The following is a 26,398-nucleotide window of genomic DNA, read 5'->3' on the forward strand; positions in this document are numbered from 1 at the left end:
AAAAAAAAAAAAACAACAGAGAAATTTAAAGACAGCATTTTTGTAATTACAAATATTTCTCAGATTTATGAGACAAAAACCATGTTAGGCATTTTATTTTCTATTATTTATAGTACGTTTTAATTTCAAGAAAGTGCTTGATATTCGATCCTTTTTAAATGAAATGATGAAGTGATTAATCTGTACATTTTAGGAAGCCTTCAAAGCTGTGGAAGATATTCATGGGCTATTTTCCTTGTCTAAAAAACCACCTAAGCCTCAGTTGATGGCAAATTACTATAACAAAGTCTCAACAGTGTTTTGGAAATCTGGAAATGCTCTATTTCATGCGTCTACACTTCATCGTCTCTATCATCTGTCTAGAGAAATGAGAAAGAATCTTACACAAGATGAGATGCAAAGGTAAATATGTTGTAATTGGGTGGTAATGAAATTAAACTTCTATGTGGCAGTGTGGTCTAAGCCATGGTATCTTAGCCTCTGGGCGTTTTGGACTGTTGTGGTGCATGGCGAGTACTTAATAGGATGTTAGCGGTATCCCTAGACTCTGCTCCTTAGGGGCCAGGAGCAATCTCTAATTGTAACTACCAAGTATCTCTGAGACATGTTCTCCTTGGAGATTATTCTCCTGAACCCAGAAAACACTGGAAACCCAATTGAGAAAATCGTATATTCACAGAAGTAATGCTAACATGTGAGCCTTCTATTCATATATTGGTAGATTCTTTTAGCACAAGTTGTATAATTAGGTAACTCCATCAAGTTTATTTCTTCTTCCTTGATTATAAAACAGTAACTATAGCATAAAGCACTTGACTTATGTTAGGTTATATCCTGGTAAACCTATTGTAAGTTCAGAATGTGCTGAGTCAGGATGTATTACACTGACCTACTGTCAACAGTGTAATATACTGGGAAGAGGTCTGCTCACTCTTAAAATTGCATGGCTCACTAGGAGCTGTGTGTATCATTACTGCTGCTGCTTTTTTTCAAGACTATTAACACCTTACATCACTAGCCTGGGGAAAGATAAAAGTTTCTATTTCTTTTGTACTGTGGTAAAGATATTGCTTAAAAAAAATCATGTTTCTTAACATGTGAATCATAAAATGGAGACTATTTGGGAGATAATCATGAGAACACATTTCAAAGATAAAGGAGTGTGCAACTTGTCGATTGTTAAAAAGAATCATAGTATAGGTCGAATGTGGTGGCACATGGATAAAACTAGACTAGCTTAACTAGGAAAAAAGGAAAATCCACAACAAACCCTATCACATAGCTTGTTTCAGTTGCTTTATATTTTCTTTTTTCTCTTTATCAAGCTAGGAATTGAACCCATTATCCTGCACAAACTAGATAAGTCACATGTCCCCTCTTTTCCTTGTATTAGTAAACTTTTTAAATATGTATCTGTTTTTCTTAGTTTTGTAGAATACAAAATCAGTCAAATGGTTTTCCTTAAAAGAGTTCATACTGTTCTTATGAATGCTGTAATACGGGTTAGCAGCGTCAGGCCATTTCCTCCTGTGTGTTACTGAGACTCCTGAGCTCCTGTGTCCTTAGCGTTCTAAAGTGCAGGAAAGTAAAAAGTTTTCTTTCCCTGTCATTTTTTTCTTAGTTTATAAAGCTACCTTTAATTATTTTGGTAAGGAAGTTTGTCATTACTGCTTTTGGGCCACATTCATTGTGTTGATGAGATTTAGTTTACAAGGATTCATTTCTTCAAAGTTCAGTTTTCTAATACTGTACTATGCTGGAATATGCTGGAAGTATATATTCTGTCTGCCATATAATAAATAATTAAAGAAGCACATTTATAATCTCAATAAATTAAACTTTGTTTACCACAGAATGTCAACTAGAGTCCTTTTGGCGACTCTTTCCATACCTATTACTCCTGAGCGAACTGACATTGCTCGACTTTTGGATATGGATGGTATTATAATTGAGAAGCAGCGACGCCTTGCAACACTGCTAGGTCTTCAGGCCCCACCCACACGAATCGGCCTTATTAATGATATGGTTAGTATAAGTATAAGCATTAATTGCTCTGGAGAGAAAACTTTGTGGTAAGTTTTAATTCATGATTAAATACTGGGAGTTCAGATTCATTGTCAGACTTCTGATGTTGGACAAGGACCCACTGATGAAATGGGTGGATAGCTTGTTCATTTGAGGAGACTTATTAAAGACCTTATCATCAGGGTATGTGATGAGTAAAGCATATTTTCAGTTACACCTGAAAGTGTCTACATGATACTGGTTCAGATCATCATCTCAGATCCCAGTGCACATCAAAACTACTGGTACACTGAATAGGGTATGGTTGTATTTGCATATAATCCATACATAACTTCATGTAAGATTGGAATATAATCTCCAAATTACTTAGAATACTTAAATTTATACCACGTTGTACAATTGTTATGTTGTTTAGATGATAAGGAGAAAGCATTTAGGACAGGTGTAATTTTTTTCTTGAGTATTATCTAAATTTGATTGTGTATGTGGAACCTGATGATACAAGGGACCAGCACTGTTCTGTTAATAAACGCTGAGTTTTCCAAATTTGACTCTGTACACAATAGAGTCGCCCTACTAATTATTGTGATACTTTGTGTATAAGAATAATTTGTTGCGGGACAGTGGTGGCACACTCCTTTGATCCCAGTAGATGGGAGACAGAAGCAGGCCAATCCCTGAGTTTGAAGCCAACTCTGGTCTACAGAGCAAGTTCTAGGACAGCTATAGCTCCACAGAGAAGCTCTGCTTTGAACTTGCCCCCCCCCCCCCATGTAAGCTCTGTTACTTTGCCTTTTTGGCTATGTGATTTGTGCTGTCCAGCCTTTGTAAATATTGTATGTTACCTAATATTCTCTTTTCAAGTGTTTTTTTGGGTCGTTAATTATAGGTAGAAACAATATGGGGTAATTAAGTAATGGTTTGGATTGTATTGGATTTGGTAAATTGATAAGGAACTGGGGTCAGTTAATTTTCTATTTTTATTTGTAGTCCAAAATCTCTGCTAGAAAATTTCCTTTAGCGGTTAAACGTTTTGCCTTTCTTACTATAGGTCAGATTCAATGTGCTACAATATGTTGTCCCAGAAGTAAAAGATCTTTACAACTGGCTGGAGGTAGAATTCAACCCACTAAAACTCTGTGAGAGAGTCACAAAGGTAAGCTTTGGCATGGGTGGTTTTTGTCTTTACCATAATGTTGGCATTATTGCAGTTGAGCATTGTATTTTGTCAAAGAAAGAAGCCCTCCCCCCATGTGTTGAAAAGTGCACATTTTATTGTCTTTTTTCTTCATATCAAGAGAAAAGATATTTCTGATGTGCTAAACAAACTTTTGGAGGTAAATTAGCAACATGACTATTTCTGCCACTGTTGTCAGTCACCTTCAAACAAGTTTTGATAGTGTTTGATGATTTTTGTATCTTTATATTATATACTATTTGTATATATATATATAAGAAGTTGAAAGAATCTGAACTATTTGTGTATAAACTATATTTTTTCTCAATTTAATTGATTTTATAGGTATTAAATTGGGTTAGGGAACAACCTGAAAAGGAACCAGAATTGCAACAGTATGTACCACAACTACAGAACAATACCATACTCCGCCTTCTGCAACAGGTAAAATGCAAGCAAAAGCTTTATGGAGAAAGTGAAATTTCTGTCCTTGACTTTGTGTCACTATTGCAAATATTTGTCTGCACACACTTGCTTTGTATATGTGCACACAAGTATGTGAAGGCCAGAGGTGGACATTGCCCGTCTTTTCTCTGTTAACTGTTACTCTCTAGCTTGTATTTTGAGATTGTCACTGAATCTGAAGCTGACAAATAGCTAGACTGACTGGCGCTGGAAAGCTCCCCTCTGTAGCCCCTTTATTCTTTATTTTGAAGATAAAACTGAAAAAAAAAAGTTTAGATTTACTTAAGTGAAAGCCATCCCAATTTCCACTCCTGCTCAATTTCTGTATTTGTAATTTTGAAACAGACTCAATGACTTAACAACTGTTCTTCCCTTCTCTTTATTTGCCAAATACTACCGAGTTTCCTTAGGTGTTGGGTTGTAGTTGACCTCTTCTGCCCTACCCTCCATAGAGTCTGGCTGTTTACTCTGGCTATCTTGGAACTCATGTAGACCAAACTGGCCTTGAAATCAACAGATTGGCCTGCTTCTGCCTTCCAAGTGTGGCCCTGAGTTTTCCTTGCTAATATAGGGCTCCCGTATTCCTTTAAAATTTTACCTACATTATTTTTCATAGTCTGAAAGTTCTACTTACTCAGATAATAGTAACGACATCATCTATTTCTTGCCACTGGAACTCCTTTAGGGTTTCCCCATTAGAAAGTGTTAGAGCATCAAACAGTTAATATGCATATACCTTTGCATGTGAGTGAGACTCCTGCGGCATACGTTAGTCACACAGTTTATGTAATTAAATCTTTAGCAGCTCCTGAGAAGACTATATTAACAGCATCTTACCAGTAATGGTCTTTCCTTTTTTGCTTACACTGACTATTGGTATTTTTCTGTCATAGTAATTCAATGTCATAACTATGGTTGAGTGTTGGGAGTTTATTGGTGGTGTAAGTTCTTTGTACTTTATTTTCATTTGTTGAGGGAATACTGTTGCACATTTCATTGACCTGCTTTCTTCTGAATATGTGAGCAGTGTTATTTCTTATGTGCTATACAAATACTTGAAGGTTAATTAGCAGAGTAACTGTATATAGTAATGCTGCCAGTCTCCTTCAAACAAAAATAAACATTACAAGTATTTAGGGAAGTAGTAGGCTTTTATCTACAAATATGTGGCCATTTAATGATTTTTGACTTTATGAAACTGGGAATTCAGAAGATGGTTATGTATAATAAGTACAGCATATGATTCAGAGCCTTGGGAACTCCAGTTCCCATAGTCTACTGCTATGCTGAATTGCATGAACTTCAGTTTTTTACCTTTTCTGGACAGTGGTCATAATTTTTGCTTTCTCTAGCTACCATGAAATTGCGCATAAAAAGTGTGACTATATAGTAGCTCTTATTATTAACCCTGTTTTTTTTTTTTTTTTTTTTGTGCAGGTGGCTCAGATTTATCAGAGCATTGAGTTTTCTCGTTTGACTTCTCTGGTTCCTTTTGTTGATGCTTTCCAACTGGAACGGGCCATAGTAGATGCAGCCAGGCACTGCGACCTGCAGGTATGTGCTATATATAAGGAGGCACTGGTGGCCGGTTAGAAGGTCTTTGAAACTCTGCTTTTGATACAATAGTTTGAGTCTAATTAGTAAATTCTCATTGGTTTTCTATTAACTTTTTGGATGATAATTTTCTTCTCAAATGCAGTTGTAAGTTTAGGTTTGATAATTTAATTTTCAAAGGTTCGTATTGATCATACTTCTCGGACTCTGAGTTTTGGATCAGACTTGAATTATGCAACTCGAGAAGATGCCCCAATTGGCCCTCATCTGCAAAGTATGCCATCAGAACAAATAAGAAATCAGCTCACAGCCATGTCCTCAGTGCTTGCAAAAGCCCTTGAAGTCATCAAGCCTGCTCACATTCTGGTATGTGTTTTGAGGGGAATATGAGCTATAAAAGTTTTGAGGTACTTGTATATCTTTCACAATATGGTTTGAGATGAAATCTGTGGAAGAGATTTTATAATTTCACTGGTGGTTGAGATGCTTTTGTCAAGACAAGTTGTTGAACTGCCTTTCAATGGGTTATAATGGATATGTTATACAAAACAGCAGACAACATACACAAAAACCTTGGCCTAGTTGTTGAGGTGATTGTGTTCTTGCTAAATGATTGTTGGTGAGCTCTATCTTGTCTTGACACAATAAATTTGGAGCTGAGAACAATAATAGACTGGCAAATAGTGTTTTAGCTTGTGTCATTGCTAGTTTGAGAGCGAATAACTGTAGTGCTATAGTACTTGGATACTAGAACATTATCTTACTAAATACACATATTTGTGGAAAGCTAATATTTTACACTTATTTTTACTACTGCTGTCTAATACCAGGTCATAATTATAATCACTTTAAAAAATGTATTTGTTTTTGAAGCAAGAGAAAGAAGAACAGCATCAGTTGGCAGTTACTGCATACCTTAAAAATTCACGAAAAGAGCATCAGCGGATTCTGGCTCGTCGACAGACAATTGAGGAAAGGAAAGAGCGTCTTGAGAGTCTGAATATCCAGCGTGAGAAAGAAGAACTGGAGCAGAGGGAAGCGGAGCTCCAGAAAGTACGGAAGGCTGAAGAAGAGAGGCTGCGCCAGGAGGCAAAGGAGCGAGAAAAGGAACGAATTCTTCAGGAACATGAGCAAATCAAAAAGAAGACTGTTCGGGAGCGGTTAGAGCAGATCAAGAAGACAGAACTGGGTGCCAAAGCATTCAAAGACATCGACATTGAAGTATGTAGCACATCAGTCACTCATCAACACTTGGGCCCTCCAGGCAACACTCCCCTATAATTAAAATTAATCTTTAAAATTTGTAGCCAGGAGTTGGCAGGGGCAGGTGGACCAGGCAGGCTGGAATTCTAGGACAGCCAGGGTTATAGAGAGAATTCGTGTCTCAAATACATATAAGCTAAAATGTTTCTGTCTGAAATAAATATAAACTAAAATGTTGTAGTGACCATTCTGCTTTTGTGTTGCCATCAGGACCTTGAAGAACTGGATCCAGATTTTATCATGGCCAAACAGGTTGAACAACTGGAGAAAGAAAAGAAGGAACTTCAGGAACGCCTGAAGAATCAAGAAAAGAAGGTAAAAGAAAGGGTGGATTTTTTTTTTTTCCTTGAGGGTTTTGTTTTGTTTTGACTTTTTTTTTTTTAAAGTTTTTTTAGTTTTAATAAAAGTTCTCCAAATTGTCTTCTAAATGATCTTCCTGCCTAATGGGATTTTTAATCTTTTCACATGAGTTAAGTAGAGTTATTTTGGCTGGGTAGTGGTGGTGGTACATGCCTTGAATCCTTGCACCTGGGAGGTAGAGGCAGGTGGATCTCTGAATTTGAGGCTAGCCTGGTTCTAGAACAGTTGGAGCTACATAGTGAAACCTTGTCTCTAAAATCTTAAAAACAAAAGTTACTTTGTAAAACTGCATTTGCTTTCATACCATTCAGATTGACTATTTTGAAAGAGCCAAGCGTTTAGAAGAAATTCCTTTGATAAAGAGTGCTTATGAGGAGCAAAGAGTTAAAGATATGGACCTGTGGGAGCAACAGGAAGAAGAAAGAGTAAGCTTCCATTTCATTGTGGTATTATATACTATATAAACTAAGTTATAAGTCTGCCAATGAAACAGTTTTTAAATTTTTTTGCTAGAAATTGTGCTTTTAACAATTGCTTACTAATAGTTTGGAAGGAGAAATATTCACAGTAAAGATTTAATATGAAACTGTAAGTCACAGCCTTGTGTGCACGTACACGAGAGAAGGGCCTTGCTGTGGGGCCCTGTGGCACCTGTAGTCAGTGTAGTACCTGGAGACTTATAGGCCTTTTGTTGTTCTTCCTGCTTTATAACAAATAAATTGGAATTTTTTTGATAATTCTCAAACAGAAGTGTTCAGACTAAGTAGAAGTAGAAAATGCTGAAGGTCAAGTAGCACTTGGGACAGTTTGGAGTCTTCTGTATTTTCGTTGGGCTGAGAAGAAAATCTGACAATTTGCCTTAACTTCCAGTATAATTAAATAGTTTTGCTCAAAACTCTCACTAATGTCCTCAGACTCTTATCCCTGCCTTCTATTTTGGGGGTCTACTGGGATACTGTTACCACAAGATACAATGGGGAAGGAGCAGTTTCTCAGTTTTAAAGAATGTCTATTAGAATCCTTTTGGGGTCAATTAGGAAAACAAATGCTTTGGAGATGACTCTTCTGTTGTGTACTTTAGATTACTACAATGCAGCTAGAACGAGAAAAAGCTCTGGAACATAAGAACCGAATGTCACGTATGTTGGAAGACAGAGATCTATTTGTGATGCGACTCAAAGCAGCCCGGCAGTCTGTTTATGAGGTGAGATTCTTGTGCTTAAGGGAACCTTAATTTGTGAGCTTTGAGGGTTTCTTTTCATTCATTCATTCATTCATTCATTGATTCATTCGTGTGTGTGTGTGTGTTTAAGGATTCTTTCTCCCTTAACATTGGCAAGATCTGTCTTGAGTTAAAGTAGTTATTCGATATTTCAGTAGGAAGAGTTGGGACATATTTTAATCATCTCAAGAAATGTTTCAAAGATGAAAATTGATTTTTCTCATTTGATAGAAGTGTGGGTTTTGGGGATGGGGCCTGTTTGTCATGCTGTGTGTTTTGACACTGAACCTCTTGAAGGAGGCAGAATTTCAGGCACACCATGGCTAACTCCAGATTCATGTGTGCTTTTAAGTTCTGAGTTTTTTTTTTTTTTTTTTTAAACTCTGATTCAGAAATGAACTAGATCAGGGCTGGGAATGGTGGTGTACACTTTTAATTGCAGCACTTCGGAGGCAGAGGCAAGCAGATCTATCTGAGTTGGAGGCCAGCTTGGTCTACCTAGTAAGTTCATGACTAGAGAGAACCTGTCTCCAAAAAAAAAAAAAAAAAAGGAAAAAAAAAAGAAAGGGAACTAGAACTAAATCAAAGATGTTTGTTAAGTTCTTAGATAGTCATTTTCTTTGTTATAAATAAATAAAATGTGACTAGGTTTTTTCCCCCCCTTTTTTCTTCTTTTGTTTTGAGGTAGGGACTGAAACTGGGAGTTGAACCTATGGCCGCAGATGTGCCAGACAAAGCGCTCTCTCAGTCCAGTGTTTAGCTTTAGTTAAGTGTAATTCAGTATTTTAAAACTTGACACACACACACACACACTGATAAAATTTCTTTACCTTTTAAGAGATTCTTCTTTTGTCTTTCCTTGGTGGCCACTTTCTATGGCTTTTAGATCTTGTGAGCTTACACACGTAAAAAAAGTATATTCCTGAAGCCGGGCAGTGGTGGCACACGCCTTTAATCGCAGCACTCGGGAGGCAGAGTCAGGCAGATCTCTGTGAGTTTGAGGCCAGCCTGGTCTACAAGAGCTAGTTCCAGGACAGGACCCAAAAAGCTACAGAGAAACCCTGTCTCGAAAAATCCAAAAAAAAAAAAAAAGTATATTCTTGATTTATAATTTGGACAAAATTGACCTTTGTGGGGGAATATATCCGTTTAATTCACAGGAAAAATTGAAACAGTTTGAAGAGCGGTTAGCAGAAGAAAGACATAATCGTCTGGAAGAACGGAAAAGACAACGAAAAGAAGAACGGAAGATAACTTACTACAGAGAAAAGGAAGAAGAAGAACAGAGGAGAGCAGAAGAACAGATGCTAAAAGGTATCCGTTTAGATAAACGGCATGGTAATTGTTAGATGTCCTATTTTACGATCTTATTTAGAAAACAAAGGAATCTGCATAATTGGTCTCTACTATACAGATAACCTAATGCATTATTTATAGCTGCTGTTTCCTCTATCAACCTATACATACTTTTTTCCCTCTTGGTATTTTATTATCCTGTATTATTAATGATTATTACATATGTGGTTATATACCTGGTATCACATATTAAGAATTTGTTGTAATTTGGTTTCTGTTGCTATGCTAAAACACTGACCAAAAGCAGCTTGGGGGATGAGATGATTTATTTGGCTTCCATATCATAGTCCATCACTGAGGAAGTGAGAGAGTCTGCTAGTGGACTCAGGGTAGGAACCTGGAGACAAACTGACTCAGACCATGGAGGAGAACTGACTGCTTCGTGGCTCAGCTACCTTTCTTGTGTAGTCCAGGGATGAATGATGGAATTGCCCACAGCAATCAGCAAACAAGAAAGTGTCCCCACAGATATGTCAATAGGCCAGTCTCATGGAGGCAGTTCTTCCAAGTATGTCTGGATTTGTGTCAACTGATGTCCTAAATCATTGCGGACTACTTGTTTTCTTGACTCTCAACTGCTATTTGTTGATTGCCAGCTATTTTAGATTTCTTTAAATTTTTGTTCATTAATGGGTATATGTGATATATATGGGGCAGGTGTGCTGGTGGGGGGGTCAGAGGCCAACTTTTTAGGAGTCAGATTTTCTTTAATTTTTATGTAGGTTCTAGGGATTAAATGTATATAGTTAACTTACATGTAAATGTTTTTTATCTGCTGAGCTATCTTGATGGCCTTGTTTTAATATTCTTTTCTGTTGTCGTTTATTTTTTCAAGGCAGAATTTCTGAGTAGCCCTGTCTGTCCTGGGACTCACTGTGTAGGCCAGGTCGTCCTCAAACCCAGATCTGCCTGTCTCTGCCTCATGAGTGCTGGGACTGAAGTTGTGTACTACTACTACCTGGCTTGTTTTAATATTCTTGCCTTTGAAAAACTATTTATTTACTTTTATGTGCATTGGTTTTTTTGCCTGTGTGTATGTCTGTGAGGATGTCAGATATTGGGGTTATAGATGACTGTGGCTGCCATGTGGAAGCTGGGACTTGAACCCAGGTTCTCTGGAAGAGCAGTTTGAGTCACCTCTTCAGCTCTGCTCTGTTCCACCTCTACTCTACATGTACCAGAAAAGTAGCCCTGATGGTATGGGTGGGAATCACATTGGAGTAACCTGAAAAACATTTTATAGAGCGAGAAGAAAGAGAGAGAGCTGAGAGAGCAAAACGGGAGGAAGAACTTAGAGAGTATCAAGAGAGAGTCAAGAAACTGGAAGAAGTAGAAAGGAAAAAACGGCAGAGGGAACTGGAAATTGAAGAAAGAGAACGGCGCAGAGAGGAAGAGAGGAGACTTGGTGATGACCCACTTTCTAGGAAGGTGAGTGCAGAAGTTATTCTCTTGGTTTCTCTTTAGTGCTGGAGAGGGAATCCAGACTCTTCATCTGGCAAGTCCACTGTTAACAGAGTTGTGTTCTGTGTTCCCAACCCTTATATATTTATTTATTCTGTTTTAGTTACATGTAGAATCACCAATGAATTTTCTTGTATAATATTGTGGCCCGATGAACTATTGGACATTGTCTTGACTACCTAAATACAAAAAAACTGTTCAGTTTCATAGTGTCTCCATCACTTGGGAGAGTTAATTAGGTCCATCTCAACCTTATTCAGAATGTGTAATTGGGGGCCTAGGTGATAAAAAATTGCTTGAACACAGATTGACTTGTTTCTCTTATCTTTTGAATTGTTCTCATTTGTGGTCTTTTATCCACTTAATCATAGTTCAGTTTTTTGTTTTTCTTTTTTTCCTTATAGACTGAAGGATGGGTGGGAACACCCGTGCTAGGCAGGCATTACCTGTGAACATAGGTTTTCACATGGGGCCAAGCTTTTGTAAAGTACTGAGCTCTGGGGAATGCACCTTAGGGAACTAAGGAGCCTCTGTTTCCCATGTTTCATTCTTTCATTCACCCAGTGGGGATACTTCTACGACTGTTTCTCTCTTTTTTAAACTTTTTTTAAATGATTTATTTATTTTTGTTTTATGTGTACTACTGTTTTGCTTGCATGTATGAGATGTCAGATCCCCTGGAACTGGAGTTACAAAGAGTTGTGAGCTGCCATGTGGGTGCTGGGAATTGAACTCTATGAAAGAACGGCCAGGGCTCTTAACTGCTGAGCCATCTTGCCAGCCCCTCATAGTTCAGTTTTAATTACACCCTATGTCGCTTCTGATTCCTATGTCTTCCCAGTCATATCCTTCTAGACTTTCTTCCAGACCTTTTCTAGTTTTCATAATGATAGCGTGTGTGATCCTTAAATCTGCTCTTCTGTCTCAGCTTCCTTTGGTTTATACTAATTACTGAGAGCCAAAGGGAACATACTTGACAAACCCTTTTCACAGTTTCAGCTGTATACTTGTGCTTCAGCAACTTTACCCTTTAAACTACACACTGTCCATCGATTAATTTTTTCTAATTTTTTAAATGATTTTTTTTAAAAAGATTTGTGTTATGTATATGAATGCTCTATCTGCATGTATGACTTTATGCGAGAAGAGGGCACCAGATCTCACTATAGATGGTTGTGAGTCACCATGTGGTTGCTGGGAATTGAACTCAGGACCCCTGGAAGAGCAGCCAGTGCTCTTAACTGCTTAGCTATCTATTCAGCCTCCTAAATGATTATTTTTAGTTATATGCATGTGGGCACATGGCAGCTCACAACTCTCTGCACATGAGTGCAGGTGCCCACAGAATTGTTGGGTTCAATGGAACTGGAGTTACAGGTAAAATTGTGAGGCACCTGATATTGCTGGGAACTGAGCTCTTTCCAGTACCTAGTTTTTTATTTTTGTGGAAGGAGAGGATCTTAGACAACCAAGGCTGGCTTTTAAAAGGTTCTTGATCCTGTTGACTGTCCAAGTGATGATGAAGTTAGAGTTGTGCATCCTCCTTCAACCAGACTTTTTTTTTTAGGATCTTGAGGTTATTTAATGAAAGCATGAAATGCTTGTTACAATTCTAGTAGTTGGCATTGTAACTTTTATTACTATGATGCCTCTTTGCTTTGTGGGTGCAGGACTCTCGGTGGGGAGATAGAGATTCAGAAGGCACATGGAGGAAAGGACCAGAAGCTGACTCTGAGTGGAGGAGAGGCCCGCCAGAGAAGTAAGTGGAACCATGAGAACACCTTGTCTTAGATCCTGGTATGTAGATTAAAAAAAATCAGATTGGGATTATAGAATAATCCATCTATTATTTGAACCAAGGTCATGGCCCTGTGTAGCTTTAATATAACCTTGAAACTCCTTATTTCTACTTCCCAAGTGTTGGATTTGCAAGTTTATGCCTGGTTAATGCGACTTTTCTTTATAGTTGTTTTTTCCTTCAGCATTGCTCTGATGACTGATCCATATAAATCTTGAGAAACACCATTAGACCCCAATAGCACTGAGTTCAAAGAATAAGAATGAAATGTGTCGTGTTGTGGCACACACTTTTAGTCCCAGTACTTGGGTGGCAGAGATACAGGTGTATCTCTTGAGTTTCAGACTAGCCTGTTCTAGAGTGAGTTCCCAGGACATCTGGGACTACACAGAAAACCTCTCCCCAAAAAGAGCTGTCTATAACATTTTTCTAAGAAGGTTGAACAGTTTTTTTGTTTTTTAATATATTCTTTAATCTTTGTAATACTGGGAGATAGAATCAAAGGTTATAATTAGTATAGCAAGCACTCTACCACTACACTACATGCTTAGTTTTTGAACTATTTTTTATGGTAATAACTATTGGTAGGAATAGTGCTTAATTTATGCAAAAGTTCATTGTAAAAGATATAGAACTTGACAAGGTGCTCTTGGGAAGGCACAGGTGATTGTTTTCAGGATCTTGTCTGCTAAGGTACTGGATTTTGTATAATTTTTATTTGGAAAACATTTTTAAAGGACCAGAATTAATGAATTTAGACTTAGTGATTTAGAAGAATGAGTGAAATCAAAGATCCATATGCTTTCTGAAAAATTTGCTTTTAAGGCTTGTACCTTATTGCTCCTTAGGGACTGGAGACGTGGAGAAACTCGGGATGATGAGAGACCTCACAGGAGAGATGAGGATCGACTGAGGCGCTTGGGAGATGATGAAGAGAGAGAATCATCTCTTAGACCAGATGATGATCGCATCCCTAGGCGTGGCCTGGATGATGACAGAGGGCCTAGACGTCCTGATGAAGATAGATTTTCTCGTAGAGGAACAGATGATGACCGTCCTTCCTGGCGTAATGCAGATGATGACAGACCTCCCCGGCGAATTGGTGATGATGATAGGGGCAGCTGGCGTCACACAGATGACGACAGACCTCCCAGACGAGGACTGGATGACGACAGACCTCCCAGACGAGGACTGGATGACGACAGAGGAAGCTGGCGTACAGCAGATGAGGACAGAGGACCTAGACGTGGGATGGATGAGGACCGGGGGCCGAGAAGAGGAGGTGCTGATGATGAGCGGTCATCCTGGCGTAGTGCTGATGATGACAGGGGTCCCAGGAGGGGCATGGATGATGACCGGGGTCCCAGGCGAGGGTTAGATGAAGACCGAGGACCGTGGAGGAATGCTGATGATGATAGGATTCCCAGGAGAGGTGCGGATGATGACCGAGGGCCTTGGAGAAATATGGACGATGATAGGATTCCCAGACGGGGTGATGATGCAAGACCTGGTCCTTGGAGACCATTTGTCAAGCCAGGTAAGATTTCATATTTAAAAAATTAGATGCTTTTGTGGAATTTGGTGGGTAAAAAATTAAATTGTAGGCCTAAATGACAGTTGTACTATGTCTTTTTTAAAAAAAATGTAGGTAGGTTTTTTTTTTTTTTCAAATACCTGTACAATGATTTTTAAATGAAAATTACTCTCATTTGTCCAGTCCACCCTGGGATTATACTCAGGATCTCATTATTTTAAAATTGCCTGTGTGCGGGTGTGTACACGTGAATGCAGGTGTCCGTGGAGGCAGAGTGAAGGCAATTAGAGCCTCCTGATATGGGTATATGGAATTGAACTGCAAGAACAGAATGTGCTGTTAATCACTGAGTGTTCTTTCCAGCCCCTTTCAGTCTGCCTTTTGAGGACCCTTAAATCTACCAACTTTTGTGTTCCCTCTGATTAAAATTGAGTATATGTCCTTTGAGCTCTTCTTGCCCTGCTAACTGGCTTCTGCCATTTTTCCCCACTCCCAGTTCCTTTTTGCAGTACCCAGAATGGTCCTTCCTTTGTTTAGATCTAAGTATCACCTTTTTTGCTTATACTGGTTGTGACTTCTGTGGCAAACCTTTTTATCTTTTCTAATCTTGGCCATATTCCATGTTGAATTATGTGACCTTAGATTTCCATGCTTTGTGTAAAATGAGATTGGCAGTATGGTAGGTTCTTAGTAAATTGTGATGTGTCCTATAAAGTTGCTGTGAATACTGAGAAATCCTAGAAGAAATACAAGCTTAGATGCCTTTCTGTTATTCTGCCATCCATCAACATATAATTTGCCTCTTGATGTGTTTCTGTTTAAATCCACTTTGCTCAAAGCAGTACTGATTTGAAATAGTGAATCCATGGCCAGCAGTTTTGGTAACCGATGATTGAACAAAGTTTGTCTTAACACATGCATTTCCCCTTAAATTTGAGATAGTACTTTAGCCTATTCTTGTGGTCATTTGCATAGTAGAGTAAAAAAAAATCACAGTACTAAATAAGCAGACCTTTATAAGGACATTTTTTCATAGTTAAAAAAGCTGATTCTGTGAGTCAGAGTGCTACAAACCTGAGCTGGTATTACATATGTCAGAAGACAACTTAATTTTCTTTCTGAACTGAGTAATTACAAAATTGCCACAAGTATTAATTTGAGATTATAAATATTTATTTGCAAGTGGGCTGGGTGTGATGGCACACACTTTTAATCTCAACCCTCTGGTGGCAGAGGCAGGAGGATCTCTGAAAATAAGGCCAGCATGGTCTCCATGGTAAGTTCTAGGACAGCCAGGGTTACATAGAGTGACCCTGTCTTTGGAACAGAAAATACAAGAATCTGACAATAGTTAGGATTGACTTAATTATGGCAAGGATTAATTAAGTTAATATAAGTGGGATTTAAGTCTGTAGCTTGTTACTTATTGATATGAAAGTAAGGTACAGTGGTAATGAGCTTTGTACCTATAATGCACCAGTGAGATGTTAGCAACACCAGGCAGAATCAAAGCATTTATCCTTGTTTTGTAACTGGATGGTGGGGTAAATGTCACAGGACAGGAATAGGAAAGAGTCACTGATAAAATATTACAGAGTATAAATTCATAATTGGGGTAGTTATTCCCAGGAAACTCTGAAGTTTTCTGCTTAACTGAGTACTCTGTAATACAATTAGAACAGATTTTTTTCTTTTCTTTTTTTTGATTTTTCGAGACAGGGTTTCTCTGTAGCTTTTAGGTTCCTGTCCTGAAATTAGCTCTTGTAGACCAGGCTGGCCTCGAGCTCCCAGAGATCTGCCTGCCTCTGCCTTCTGAGTGCTGGGATTAAAGGCGTGCGCCACCACCGCCCGGCTAGAACAGATTTTTATGCTGGCAATGTACACAACAAGAAATATTTGATAATCTGTTATTTTATGAAACATTACATTGAGACTGTTTAAACTCCCTATAGATACATAATTTAGAAAAGTTGCTAATGACCAGCCATATATATATATATATATACATATATATATATATATGGCACACACATGGATTTAGTTTTGTTTAATTTTCTTACTGGAATAAGAGTATCTTCAATTTGCTTAGGATGATGAATTAATGCTAAGATACCTTCATAAAGGCCAGGGATGAGCTCAGTTGATAGACAACTTGCTTAGCATGCATAAGGTCTTATTAAATACCCAGCACCACACAAACATACAATTGCTAATCTGTTAAAAATAAAATTGCTTCTTTTTATAAAATAGGTGGATGGAGAGAGAAAGAAAAGGCTAGAGAAGAGAGTTGGGGTCCACCACGGGAATCAAGACCATCAGAAGAACGTGAATGGGATAGAGACAAAGAGAGGGATAGAGACAGTCAAGATCGAGAGGAGAACGACAAGGACCCTGAGCGAGAAAGGGACAGAGAGAGAGATGGAGACCGGGAGGATCGCTTCAGAAGACCCAGGTTGGGATGACCCTGCTTGTAGTTCTCTTACACTTCGCTGTGCACTCCAAATCATTTTTGATAAGTAATGCCATTTAGATAAACAGGGTATCTAGAAAGTTAAAAAAAAAAAAAATGGGGTGGTGGGGGGGAGCTTAACTCTTATTGGCTGCCTGCAGGTTGTTTACCAGGTAAATGGGCCAGTCTGGGTGTCTACTACTCCTGTTTCTTAGAGCAATGAATTATCTTAATTGTCTTTAAATTATCCTTTCTTGTTGGTTTTTGAGAAGATGAAGTGTTAATATGTAGCTTAGGATGACCTGAATTCCAGTTTTTATCCAGCACTCATATGCTGAGATTTATAGTCTGTTGACAACACGCCCAGTTTTTATTAGCAGTAAAAGTTTTAGCAAATCTGGTGGGGAAAGTTCTCTGTATTTTGTCCAGCATGGCAGGCAGCAGCTTCATGTGGCTAGTAATCTAGCTCTAGGAGATGGGTTGTGCTGTTGTAGGTAAAGTGGTCTAGGTGCCTTAGATACCAGATTGAGATTGAGGTGTTGGGAGTTTAAACCTCAGAATAATAACTGGATTTGGTGTGTTGTGTGTCCGTGTCGTCCCCTCCCACCCCACCCCCTCACCACACATACTTGTTTTTGTTTTTTTGAGGCAGGGTTTCTCTGTGAAGCCCTGGCTACCCTGGATCTCATTCTGTAGGTGAGGCTGGCCTCAAGCTGGTATGCACCACCACCCATGAGGCTGGTGTGTTGAAATTACCCAGGTATTCTACCAAGATCTGAACTTGTTACTTTAAATGGCTACAGGGATGAAGGTGGCTGGAGAAGAGGACCAGCAGAAGAATCTTCAAGCTGGCGAGATTCAAGTCGCCGTGATGATAGAGACCGCGATGACCGTCGTCGTGATCTGAGAGACCTGAGAGAAAGGAGGGATTTAAGAGATGATAGAGACCGGAGAGGACCTCCCCTCAGATCAGAGCGAGAAGAAGGTAGAGAGACATTTTGGGGGTCGGAATGAACAGTTTTGTGGCAGGATTGGGGCTCTATATAATTATCTTTGAGATTTATATGAACATTGAAAATAAGAGCAAATGTAGTGTACTTGGTTATCATCTTGTGTATAAGGCAAGTGTACAATAGACTAAATGATAAGTAGCAGAAACTGGTGAGATTGGAGAGAACAGTATTAATTGTATAAGGTCCTGGTGTATGAACACAGGTGTGTAAATGCAAAGACACTCTGGGGCTGGTGAGATGGCTGAGTGAAGCTCTTGCTTGGCAACTTGATGTCAGACCTGGGGACCTACATAGTAGAAAAAGAACTCACTCCCTGAAAGCTGTTATCTGTACTCACATCCCTAACTGTAAACACCTAAACAATATTTTAAATTTTATCTATTTGTTTTTGGATTTTTTTTTTTTTTTTGAGGCAGTGTTGTGCTATGTGTAACCCTGGCTGTCCCAGAATCTATTCCAGCTTGGCCTATAATTCAGATCTGCCTGCCTCTGCCTTCCAAGTGATGGCATTAAAGGTGAGCACTGCCACCATCACTTGGCGGCAACAACAACAAATTTTAAGTATTTTTAGCTAGTTTAAGATGTCCGTTGTACTTCCGTGCTTTCCTTACCTGGTTTTTAACAGTTTGCTCGCTCATCGGGATCAGAAGAGTATTAAAACTATAACTTGAAATCTCACATTTTATGATTCATTTGCTAAAATTCAAGAGCCAAAAATTCTCTATTGGACATTTTTATTCTGATAGTTTTTATCCTGTGTTCAGTTTGTAACTGTTAAGATATTTCTATGGTCAAGGATTTCTGTTTGCAATTTTTCAATTATGTCAGCAAGTTCATATTTTAAAAGTTTTTTTGTCAGAAATGACAAAATTAAAATGTGGACAAATAATTAAAATGACAACAAATTAATTAAAAAGTGTGATTCTGCATTGTTGATTTTCTCAATAGTTTAAGGTGGGCATTTCTTTTGCTTCACTTGTTTGTTTTGAACCAATAAAACAGTTCAAACTTAGACTTTTTTTTATTTGTTTTACTTTTCTAGCAAGCTCTTGGAGACGAGCTGATGACAGGAAAGATGACCGGACTGAAGAACGGGATCTACCTCGTCGTGTTCCTCCCCCAGCTCTTTCAAGAGAGAGGGAGAGAGAACGAGAAGGTGAGAAAGAGAAAGCCTCCTGGAGAGCTGAGAAAGACAGGGAATCCCTTCGTCGTACTAAGAATGAAACTGATGAAGATGGATGGACAACAGTACGACGCTAAGGCCCAAGACGATGGAGTCAAACTTGTGTCTTACCACATAGGTTTGATCACATTCAAGGATTATACTTGTGCTTCACCCGGTCTAAATTGAATTCTTTAATGTTGTCTCACCATAACACAAAAAGCATGAACTTGTATTAATCATATATAATAGATTGATCATGCACTGTATTCACAGGAGGTTGAAAAACCATGCCATTTTCTGGAATTTAAGGTGTTGCATTATTTCATCAATCATTTGTTTAAAAAAAAAACTAAAAAATAAAAATGAACCCTTCAGGTGTTAACACCTATATCTTGGTATACAATTGATCTTTTTGTTTTGTTTTGAAATATCAAATTAATTTGGAATAAGGTAAGGTTCTGTTAAAATATTTGAAAACCCTTTAAGCCAACAGATCTGACAGCTTTCCCAGCATTAGTGGGGACATACTTTCTTGGGTATTTACTATTAACTACATTTAGGCTATAGCTTCTGATCAGTACAGTATATATTACAAACACTGGTTGCAATGGGTTTTCTGTAGACTACTTGAGAGAGGTGAGTATAAGCATTTTGTAGTCATCATGGCACTGCTCAGGTGCAGATCAGGACAGGACAGCTTTGGGTTCTTAAAGCATTTGGTAAACTTTCTTTTTTTTCTGTTGCCAAAAGAAAACTGCTTTCCCACTAATTCATGCCTTTCAAGCATTTTAAATATGACAATATTTATAAATGTGTGGTTTGGAGGAATTGTTTAAATTTTTTCCTAATTTCCTTTCTTCAGGATAGATTATTTCAACAAGTAATTTGTAGTGATGACTGTGTTGACTTCAATTTTGGAGTGTAGTAGCTGTGTTAAAGAGTAATAACTATTTGGTCTTATTGAAGCCAACACAGAACTTGCTGCTGTGTTTTTTCTTCAGTGATAAATAAAATACTTACATAATTGGTGTTAGTGTTAATTTGTTAATGGTGTTATAGTTCATGTATTCAGTTGAGGTTTTGTGAATTTATCAATGCTATTAAAATTTAACAGTGTTAGTAGCAAAGAATAACCTAACAATAACACAAAGCAAATGGTAGCAGCTAGCAAGTTTGTGAAGCGTCCTTACCATTCACAGAATCTGTTGGGAAAAGGAAAAACAAAAAAAGCAACAGAGTTGTAGGGGGTTTGTGTGACAAACTTTGAGTGGGGGTGGGCTTTATACATTATATGGTAGTGGTTTAAAAATTTGTTACAGCTGTCAGACCAGAAGAGGGAGAGCTGATGCTCTTCTTACTGAATATGTGCTTTTTGTATGGTGCTTCCAAGGATTGGAATTTCAAACATGCAAAAGACCTAGAGATCATTGGTTTTATTTGAGACAGTAACCGCCTATGTATGCATTTACTAGTGAGCCAGACACTACTGTGATGCCAGAGATAATCCCCAGCAAGTGATTATTTTAATCAACTACATGTAGTTGAATGTATATGGTGGGGGTAGCCTGCAGTTCTATCTTTGCAGCTTAGCTGGGGTTCCAGACACTGTCTGCATTCTTATTGTTCTGGGAGAGAACCCAGAGAACAGGGTAGGGGCAAAAATATCTGATGCTTCTGCTTTGTGGTCTAGCTCGTGGGATTCCACTATCACAGCACTCATTTAACAAATTAAAGGAAAGCTGATTAATCTCCAGGTGAGCCCTATGGCTTTTGGCAGTTGTAAACAATGGAACCTTGCAGCTCCTGTAGCTGTTCTTGAAGGTAGAGAGGCCCCTCAGAAGATCTTTATCATGCTTGCCCATAGAGTGCCAACCAGGAAGGGGTTTGAACCTATGTGTAGGTATAGTCAATAACCACCAGTACCACATGACATGTAATCTCAGAACTTTGTTGGGGGAGGCAGAAGGATACTGAAATTCCAGGTTAGCATTGGCTGGTAAGACGCAGTCTCAAAAACTATACTTCCATCTGTTGTATTTTCCCCAAAGACATTTTGGCTGTTATAATAGAACTACGAGACACTGGAGGGAATGTTCTTACCAAGACGCTTAAGACAACAAAATTAATCTGAAATACATTTCTGATAGTTTTGAAATACATGGTTTTGGTTTAATATATCTGACAGAAGTTCTAATCAAAGCTATTTAACTTCTGAACAGGATTTTGTAGGAAAAAATCAAGTACAAGGAAGTAAAAAGCCACTAGAATTAACAAGTTTGGACAGACAGGCTAAAGCATAGCACAGCCTGTTGTGCTCATGGAAAAGGTGTTACAGGGCTGTACCTTTTGTGGTTTAACCAGATACCAGAGTGTTCTTAGAAGCCAACCTTGTCACAGTTTTGTATTAAGCTTTGGGTCTTAAGTTTCATTTACTTCTCTGTTATGGGGATTGATCCTAGGGTTTTGTGCATTCTAGGCAAGTGCTCTACCACTGAGTGTATCTCTAGCCCTAAACTTGAGTTTCTACTGTAAACATTTTTACAGAACCTTTATAAAGTGTCACATCACATTCCAAGGATTAAAGGCTCATACCTGGCTCCAAGGGTTTGGTGGTGGTGGTGGGTCTATTTCCTTTCGAGCTCTAACACTAGAAAACCAATATTTTTTGTTTATATCGAAGACTTTGAATTAGCTGGTAAATTGACTTAGTATAGAGTAGAGAACATGTATGGGATGTTTTTTGTGTATACATGTTCTTTGTATAAGTACATGGAAGTCAGAGGTGCTCTCCTCAATCACATTCCACATTTTTATTTTGTTCACACAAGGGGTTTCTTTGAATCTGGAATTCTCCAAACCTGGAGCTAGCCTGCTTCCCCCTGTGGTTAAGACCATAGCTTAAAAAAAATCACCCCAAACTTCATAAATGTGTACATATGTGAAGGTCAGCCTCAGAGGGATAGTCTTCATGAGCCCACCTAACATGAGATAGGGTTTTAGCAAGGCTGGCCTCTGCATCACCAACACTGGGAGTATAAGCATATCACCATTCCCATATTTTTATGTGGGTGCTGGGGATAGAACTCAGCACTTTATTGGTAGTCATTTCCCCATTTGTTAGTATAACAGATAGTTAATGTGAGCACATTTTTTTGGGTCGCCTTAGTACCATCCACTGAACAGGAATGCATATCTCAACACCCCTGGTTTTGGTAAGGTGTGTGCTCTTTGAAATTCAGGAGTTCCACCAAGGCATGTGTAGTGAAGAGCTGAATGACTTGATCTTGCCTTTGAGAATGGTTGAAAAACAGACCAGTTAGGGGAAAGAATGTGAATTTATGTTAACTTGAAAAACTTTGCCCCAAAACAAATGGTTTATTTTTTAGCAAAAGAACAAGGAACTACATGCTTTGTTACTTAAGTTTAGGCCCAGGCAGAGTGGAATCTGCAATTCTGTGGGGCTGCAACGGGTATTTTCTTCCTTGCTAAGAATGTCTTTCCACCAACCCCTTCTCCTTGTATATGATATGATGCACCCTGTGGCCCCCACCCCCTTTTACCAAAAGGGTGCACAGCTATTTAGTATTTTTATATCACTCTCTGGTACACGGGAAGTCAGTTTGTTGTCAAAATTAACTGTTTCATATGAAAGTCTATTCTCAGTACTTAGCTAATCTGACTACCAGAAGTTTTATATACTCTTGCCTGGTATTTTCAGATAGTGTTAGTGTTATGTCGGAGTTTATCTTAATTCACTTCCATCTTTGCCTCTTCTGTCTGTATGGCAGTTATATGCCATAGTCCACATTCAACGTGATGGATTTACTGGAAATAAGGGGTTAGGAACTTTTGCCTCAAGATTAGGTTCTGGAAGCAGACCAGTAAGATTGGAATCATAACCAGGGAGGTCATGATACTTACATCCAACCCTAATTATTAGAGCCTTTAAATGATGTTTATTTTGGCACACCTGTATATCTGAAGGCAGACAGCCCAGAGTACAACCTTCTGAATCTCAGGTTATTGCTTCATAGTTTCCCATTTTCTATTTAGTAAGCCTGAAATGGAACAATCAAGATGAGTTAAAACACTGTTCTTGGGTTTCCTCCTTTCTGATCTTAGCATCAGACATGATAAAGAATTGGACAGGTTGGGGAATGGTGCATAGAGGAAATGCTAAGTAGGAGTTACAGGGGAGATTAATGTATTCGTATACTGTCACTGTATAAATACACAAGTCTCTTAAACAGCACCATTTCCAAATATGAACATGATATGATTAGGACTTGGCACAGTTAATTTTAAGGGTAGGAAGGGCTACTTGCTAATCCAGTAGAATATCGGATACATAAAAGGTTAAGAACGATTCTACCTGCTACAGATTGTGCCTTTAAACCTCCCAGTTAGGACAGAAACAAGCCACGATGAGGAACACCCTCTTAAATTAATACTGGAACGTGTACTGAATTGTTTTACCTGCAAATAGAGTAAGGACAAACTTAAAAAGTTAATAAATTGCATCAAACAATAAAATAGACGTTTGCCGACATTCCATAAAATGGTTAGTTTTACACACTAAAGTTCAGAGGCTATTAAAAAATACTCTAGACCTAATAAAGTGCCTCCATTCATGAAACGAAACATCCCAAATCAGAGCCAATTTCATAACGATGCGCACCTAAAATAGGCCGACGTATACAGTAAGCAACTCCAGTCGCCACTTAAAGCCGGTGGCATACTCGTTCAGTCCTCACGGTTCTGGATGCGCGCTTTAGAAACTAGAGACAAAATTCAAGATTTCAACGTCAGAGACCCGACCATTCCACTGGAGACTGCTGCGCCCCGCCGGCTTCCGCAAAACGAAGACCACTTGCAAAGTTGAGTCACGGAAAAGGAGGCGCGACCATGACTTCAGGTGTCCACAGCCCGGCCCTAGCGCAGCTTCTTGCTGGGCAGGCTGTCCCTGGTGCTGCGCAGCGGCGGGCGGGCAGCAGGCGGTGGCACTTTGGAAAGCGGGCAATATTTGATGGTGTGTGCGTTGTCGCCGCTGGCACCGCACAAGGGGCACGTGTAGCGGCGCAGAACCGGGCAGAGCACTCGGCCGTCGGGGCCCTTGAGGATGTGTGTGGTGTAGAGCGCCACCGCCTCCTTGTTGTTCCGGCAGAACACACACACCTGCAGCTCCGGTTTCAGCAGACGTGCGGCGGCCGCCCCGGAGGCCGCGTGCAGACGAGGCTCGGCAGCCCACGCAGGGCCCGGCACCTCTCGCGGCGTCACCTCGGTCGTGGGGGCGGCGGAGGCGGCGGGCGCGCAGCTCAGCAGCACCGCGGCAGCGCGCCCTGCGAACGGGTTTAGCTCGGCGAAGCGCTCCTCCAGCAGCCCGGCTTCGGCAGTGCCGGCGCACAGCTCTAGCGCGCGCAGTTCCAGCGCGCCGCCCAGGTAGCGGTCCCGGGCCCCTGGCTCATCGCCATCGTCGTCCTCCTCGTCGTCGGGCGGCTCAAGCGTGGGCCCCGCCGCCAAGGGCCCGGACCCTTCGTGCGAGGAGCAGTGGGACGAGGAGGGCGGGGTGCTGCGGTCTCCAGCCCTGGTGATGAGCGTGGCGAGCCCCAGGTAGTCGTTCCAGGAGCTGAAGGGCTGCGGGTGCACCGGGCCCGGGGTGCTCATGTAGCGGGCGCTGGGCACGAGCGCCATAGGCGCGGGGGCGCGGGCGCGGCGGGGCGAGCGTGGCGCCCAAGGGAAAGCCTCCATGGACCGGCAGCGGGCCGCGCGCCTCCCCGCCGCCGGCACAGGCCGGACGGAAGGGACGCAAGAGCCTGCCCACCGGCCTGCCTCGGGGTGGGGCAGCCTTGCCTCCTTTTATCGCTCCCGCTTCCCTCGGTGCCCCTCCTCTCTGTCTCGGCCCTGCCCCCTGCGATCCTCCGCCGGGGCCACCGCGCCCGCGCCCCCGGACGGAGGCGGAGCGGAGGCGGGTGCGCGCTCCTCTCCAGCCCCGCGCGCCTCCTGCGCCCCTCGCACTGCGCCCACCTCGCCAGCTGCGGGGCGCCTGGCATCCTGCGAGGGGGCGGGTGAGGCGCCGCCTCGGGCCCTGGCGCTCAATGGCTGTCGACCTGACTCTGCGAGCGCCGCTCGGGATGCTGATTGGTGGTAGCCAGGGAGGAGGCGGGCGGCGGGTGTGTGTGTGTTGGGGTGGGGGGTGGAGGCTTTGCAGAGAGGGCCGGGAGGGGCGGTGGCTGGGACTAGCCTTCGCCCCAGTGTGGGGACTGCCACACTTGCTTTTCTCTCTGCGGGGTAGTGAGATGCCGTGGACTCAGATCGCGATGGAGCCACTGGGATACAAGTATCCACCTGCAGCGTTGGCTGGACCGGGGGTGGGGGTGGGGGGGAGAGTTAAGGTCTGAGACCACCATTTCCCCTTGCCTTTCAACGTCATCAGCAAGAAAAGCTGTGAGAGGCAGAGCTAGGCGCCATCTCCCATCAAAGCCCAACTAGAGACCCAGTGACTTCCGCTGGCACAATGCTTCGGAGCTCTTTCCACAGGGTGAATCCTCCCACAAACTTTGAGGCTCAGGGAGGAAGCTCACGGAAGTAAATGGTAGAGAATCATAGCAGGTTCAACAGGTGTTCAGAAACTGGGGGCAGTAAGATATTTACTTAGATGGTATTGAGGACTGAGCCAGAAATTCTTTCTATGGGCCTGTTTGCTTGAAGCTCATCTTCTGGGGTCCTATATTGAAATCTAGAGTCTGTGCAACTTGAAAAACAGCGTGTCCGATGCTTTGAAACGAGTAACTTTTTTTTTTTTTTTTTTTTTTTTTTTTTTTTTTTTTTTTTGCAAAACCCTGGAGAATAAAGGACTTATTAGGAGGGAAAGAGGCAACTTAAAATGCAAACACCAACAACTTCAAAAAATAACTTGAAACTTCGAAAATGTGACGTGACCTAGGATGAGGGACAGAAAAACACCTTTGTTGGCTGGGCAGATAGATAGGAGAGCTGGTTTTGTTTTCCCCACTTTGCACCATACAGTGCCCGTGGAAGCGAGGAGATAGGATCCCTAATGCTATCAGCTTGCTTTAGGTGACAAGCCACAGTCACATGACTTGCCGTGCCTAGCACAGGATGCTCAGAACTTGGTTCTGGTTTGGGTTAATGTTAGAATGAATGTGTGAATGGTGAAACAGATCAGCCATGAGAAGAATCTTTGGGATCATCTTTTCTTTATGGGTGACAAAAATGAGACCCCCAAGAAGAGATGGAGTTCCTGAAGGTCAAACAGTGACTATGTGACAGCCACAATTAGGACTCTGGCCTCATTACTCCTGGTCAAGTGACCTCCCCAAATACCATGGCACAGAAGATATTTCAGGCTAGGTTGGTGTTATCATCAGTGGGTAGCTGGAAAGAAATAAGTTGGAATGACGGATTTGTCTTTGTTTGAGGCCCTGCCTGCAAGGAGCTATACAAATCACACTGGAGGAACAGGATCAGGCCTGAAGCAAGAAAGGGACACCTGAGCTGGGCAGTGGTGGTGCATTCCTTTAATCTTAGTCCTTGGG

At 40.7% G+C, this 26,398-nt stretch overlaps 2 protein-coding genes and 2 non-coding genes across 4 annotated transcripts in view; 3 read left to right on the plus strand and 1 right to left on the minus strand.

Moving 5' to 3' along the window:
• The window catches only part of Eif3a (eukaryotic translation initiation factor 3 subunit A), a 31,102-nt gene extending 11,232 nt beyond the window's left edge, over positions 1–19,870 (plus strand). The window contains exons 6-22 of the mRNA XM_050148674.1: positions 198–402; positions 1,854–2,025; positions 3,077–3,181; positions 3,548–3,646; positions 5,105–5,221; positions 5,402–5,587; positions 6,095–6,442; positions 6,695–6,799; positions 7,156–7,269; positions 7,926–8,048; positions 9,227–9,380; positions 10,666–10,850; positions 12,554–12,642; positions 13,530–14,218; positions 16,466–16,667; positions 17,468–17,649; positions 18,720–19,870. Coding sequence (XP_050004631.1) covers positions 198–402; positions 1,854–2,025; positions 3,077–3,181; positions 3,548–3,646; positions 5,105–5,221; positions 5,402–5,587; positions 6,095–6,442; positions 6,695–6,799; positions 7,156–7,269; positions 7,926–8,048; positions 9,227–9,380; positions 10,666–10,850; positions 12,554–12,642; positions 13,530–14,218; positions 16,466–16,667; positions 17,468–17,649; positions 18,720–18,937 — 3,293 coding nt within the window. The 3' untranslated portion in view covers positions 18,938–19,870. The remainder of the gene's footprint in view (positions 1–197; positions 403–1,853; positions 2,026–3,076; positions 3,182–3,547; positions 3,647–5,104; positions 5,222–5,401; positions 5,588–6,094; positions 6,443–6,694; positions 6,800–7,155; positions 7,270–7,925; positions 8,049–9,226; positions 9,381–10,665; positions 10,851–12,553; positions 12,643–13,529; positions 14,219–16,465; positions 16,668–17,467; positions 17,650–18,719) is intronic.
• On the plus strand, positions 3,289–3,417 carry LOC126506335 (small nucleolar RNA SNORA19). Its single transcript, XR_007593186.1, has one exon. It is a non-coding gene; the product is annotated as a small nucleolar RNA SNORA19 (small nucleolar RNA).
• Positions 4,652–4,783, plus strand: LOC126506330 (small nucleolar RNA SNORA19). The gene has a single exon (XR_007593183.1). It is a non-coding gene; the product is annotated as a small nucleolar RNA SNORA19 (small nucleolar RNA).
• On the minus strand, positions 19,179–24,841 carry Nanos1 (nanos C2HC-type zinc finger 1). Its single transcript, XM_050148885.1, has one exon. The coding sequence runs from the start codon at positions 24,588–24,590 to the stop codon at positions 23,775–23,777; it is 816 nt and encodes a 271-aa protein (XP_050004842.1). The 5' UTR covers positions 24,591–24,841; the 3' UTR covers positions 19,179–23,774.
• Positions 24,842–26,398: the final 1,557 nt, after the last annotated feature.

Source organism: Alexandromys fortis, unplaced genomic scaffold (assembly GCF_014885135.2).
Source record: "Alexandromys fortis isolate MF-2015 unplaced genomic scaffold, M_Fortis_MF-2015_v1.1 scaffold_16, whole genome shotgun sequence".
In the NCBI taxonomy this organism is placed as follows: Eukaryota; Metazoa; Chordata; class Mammalia; order Rodentia; family Cricetidae; genus Alexandromys; species Alexandromys fortis.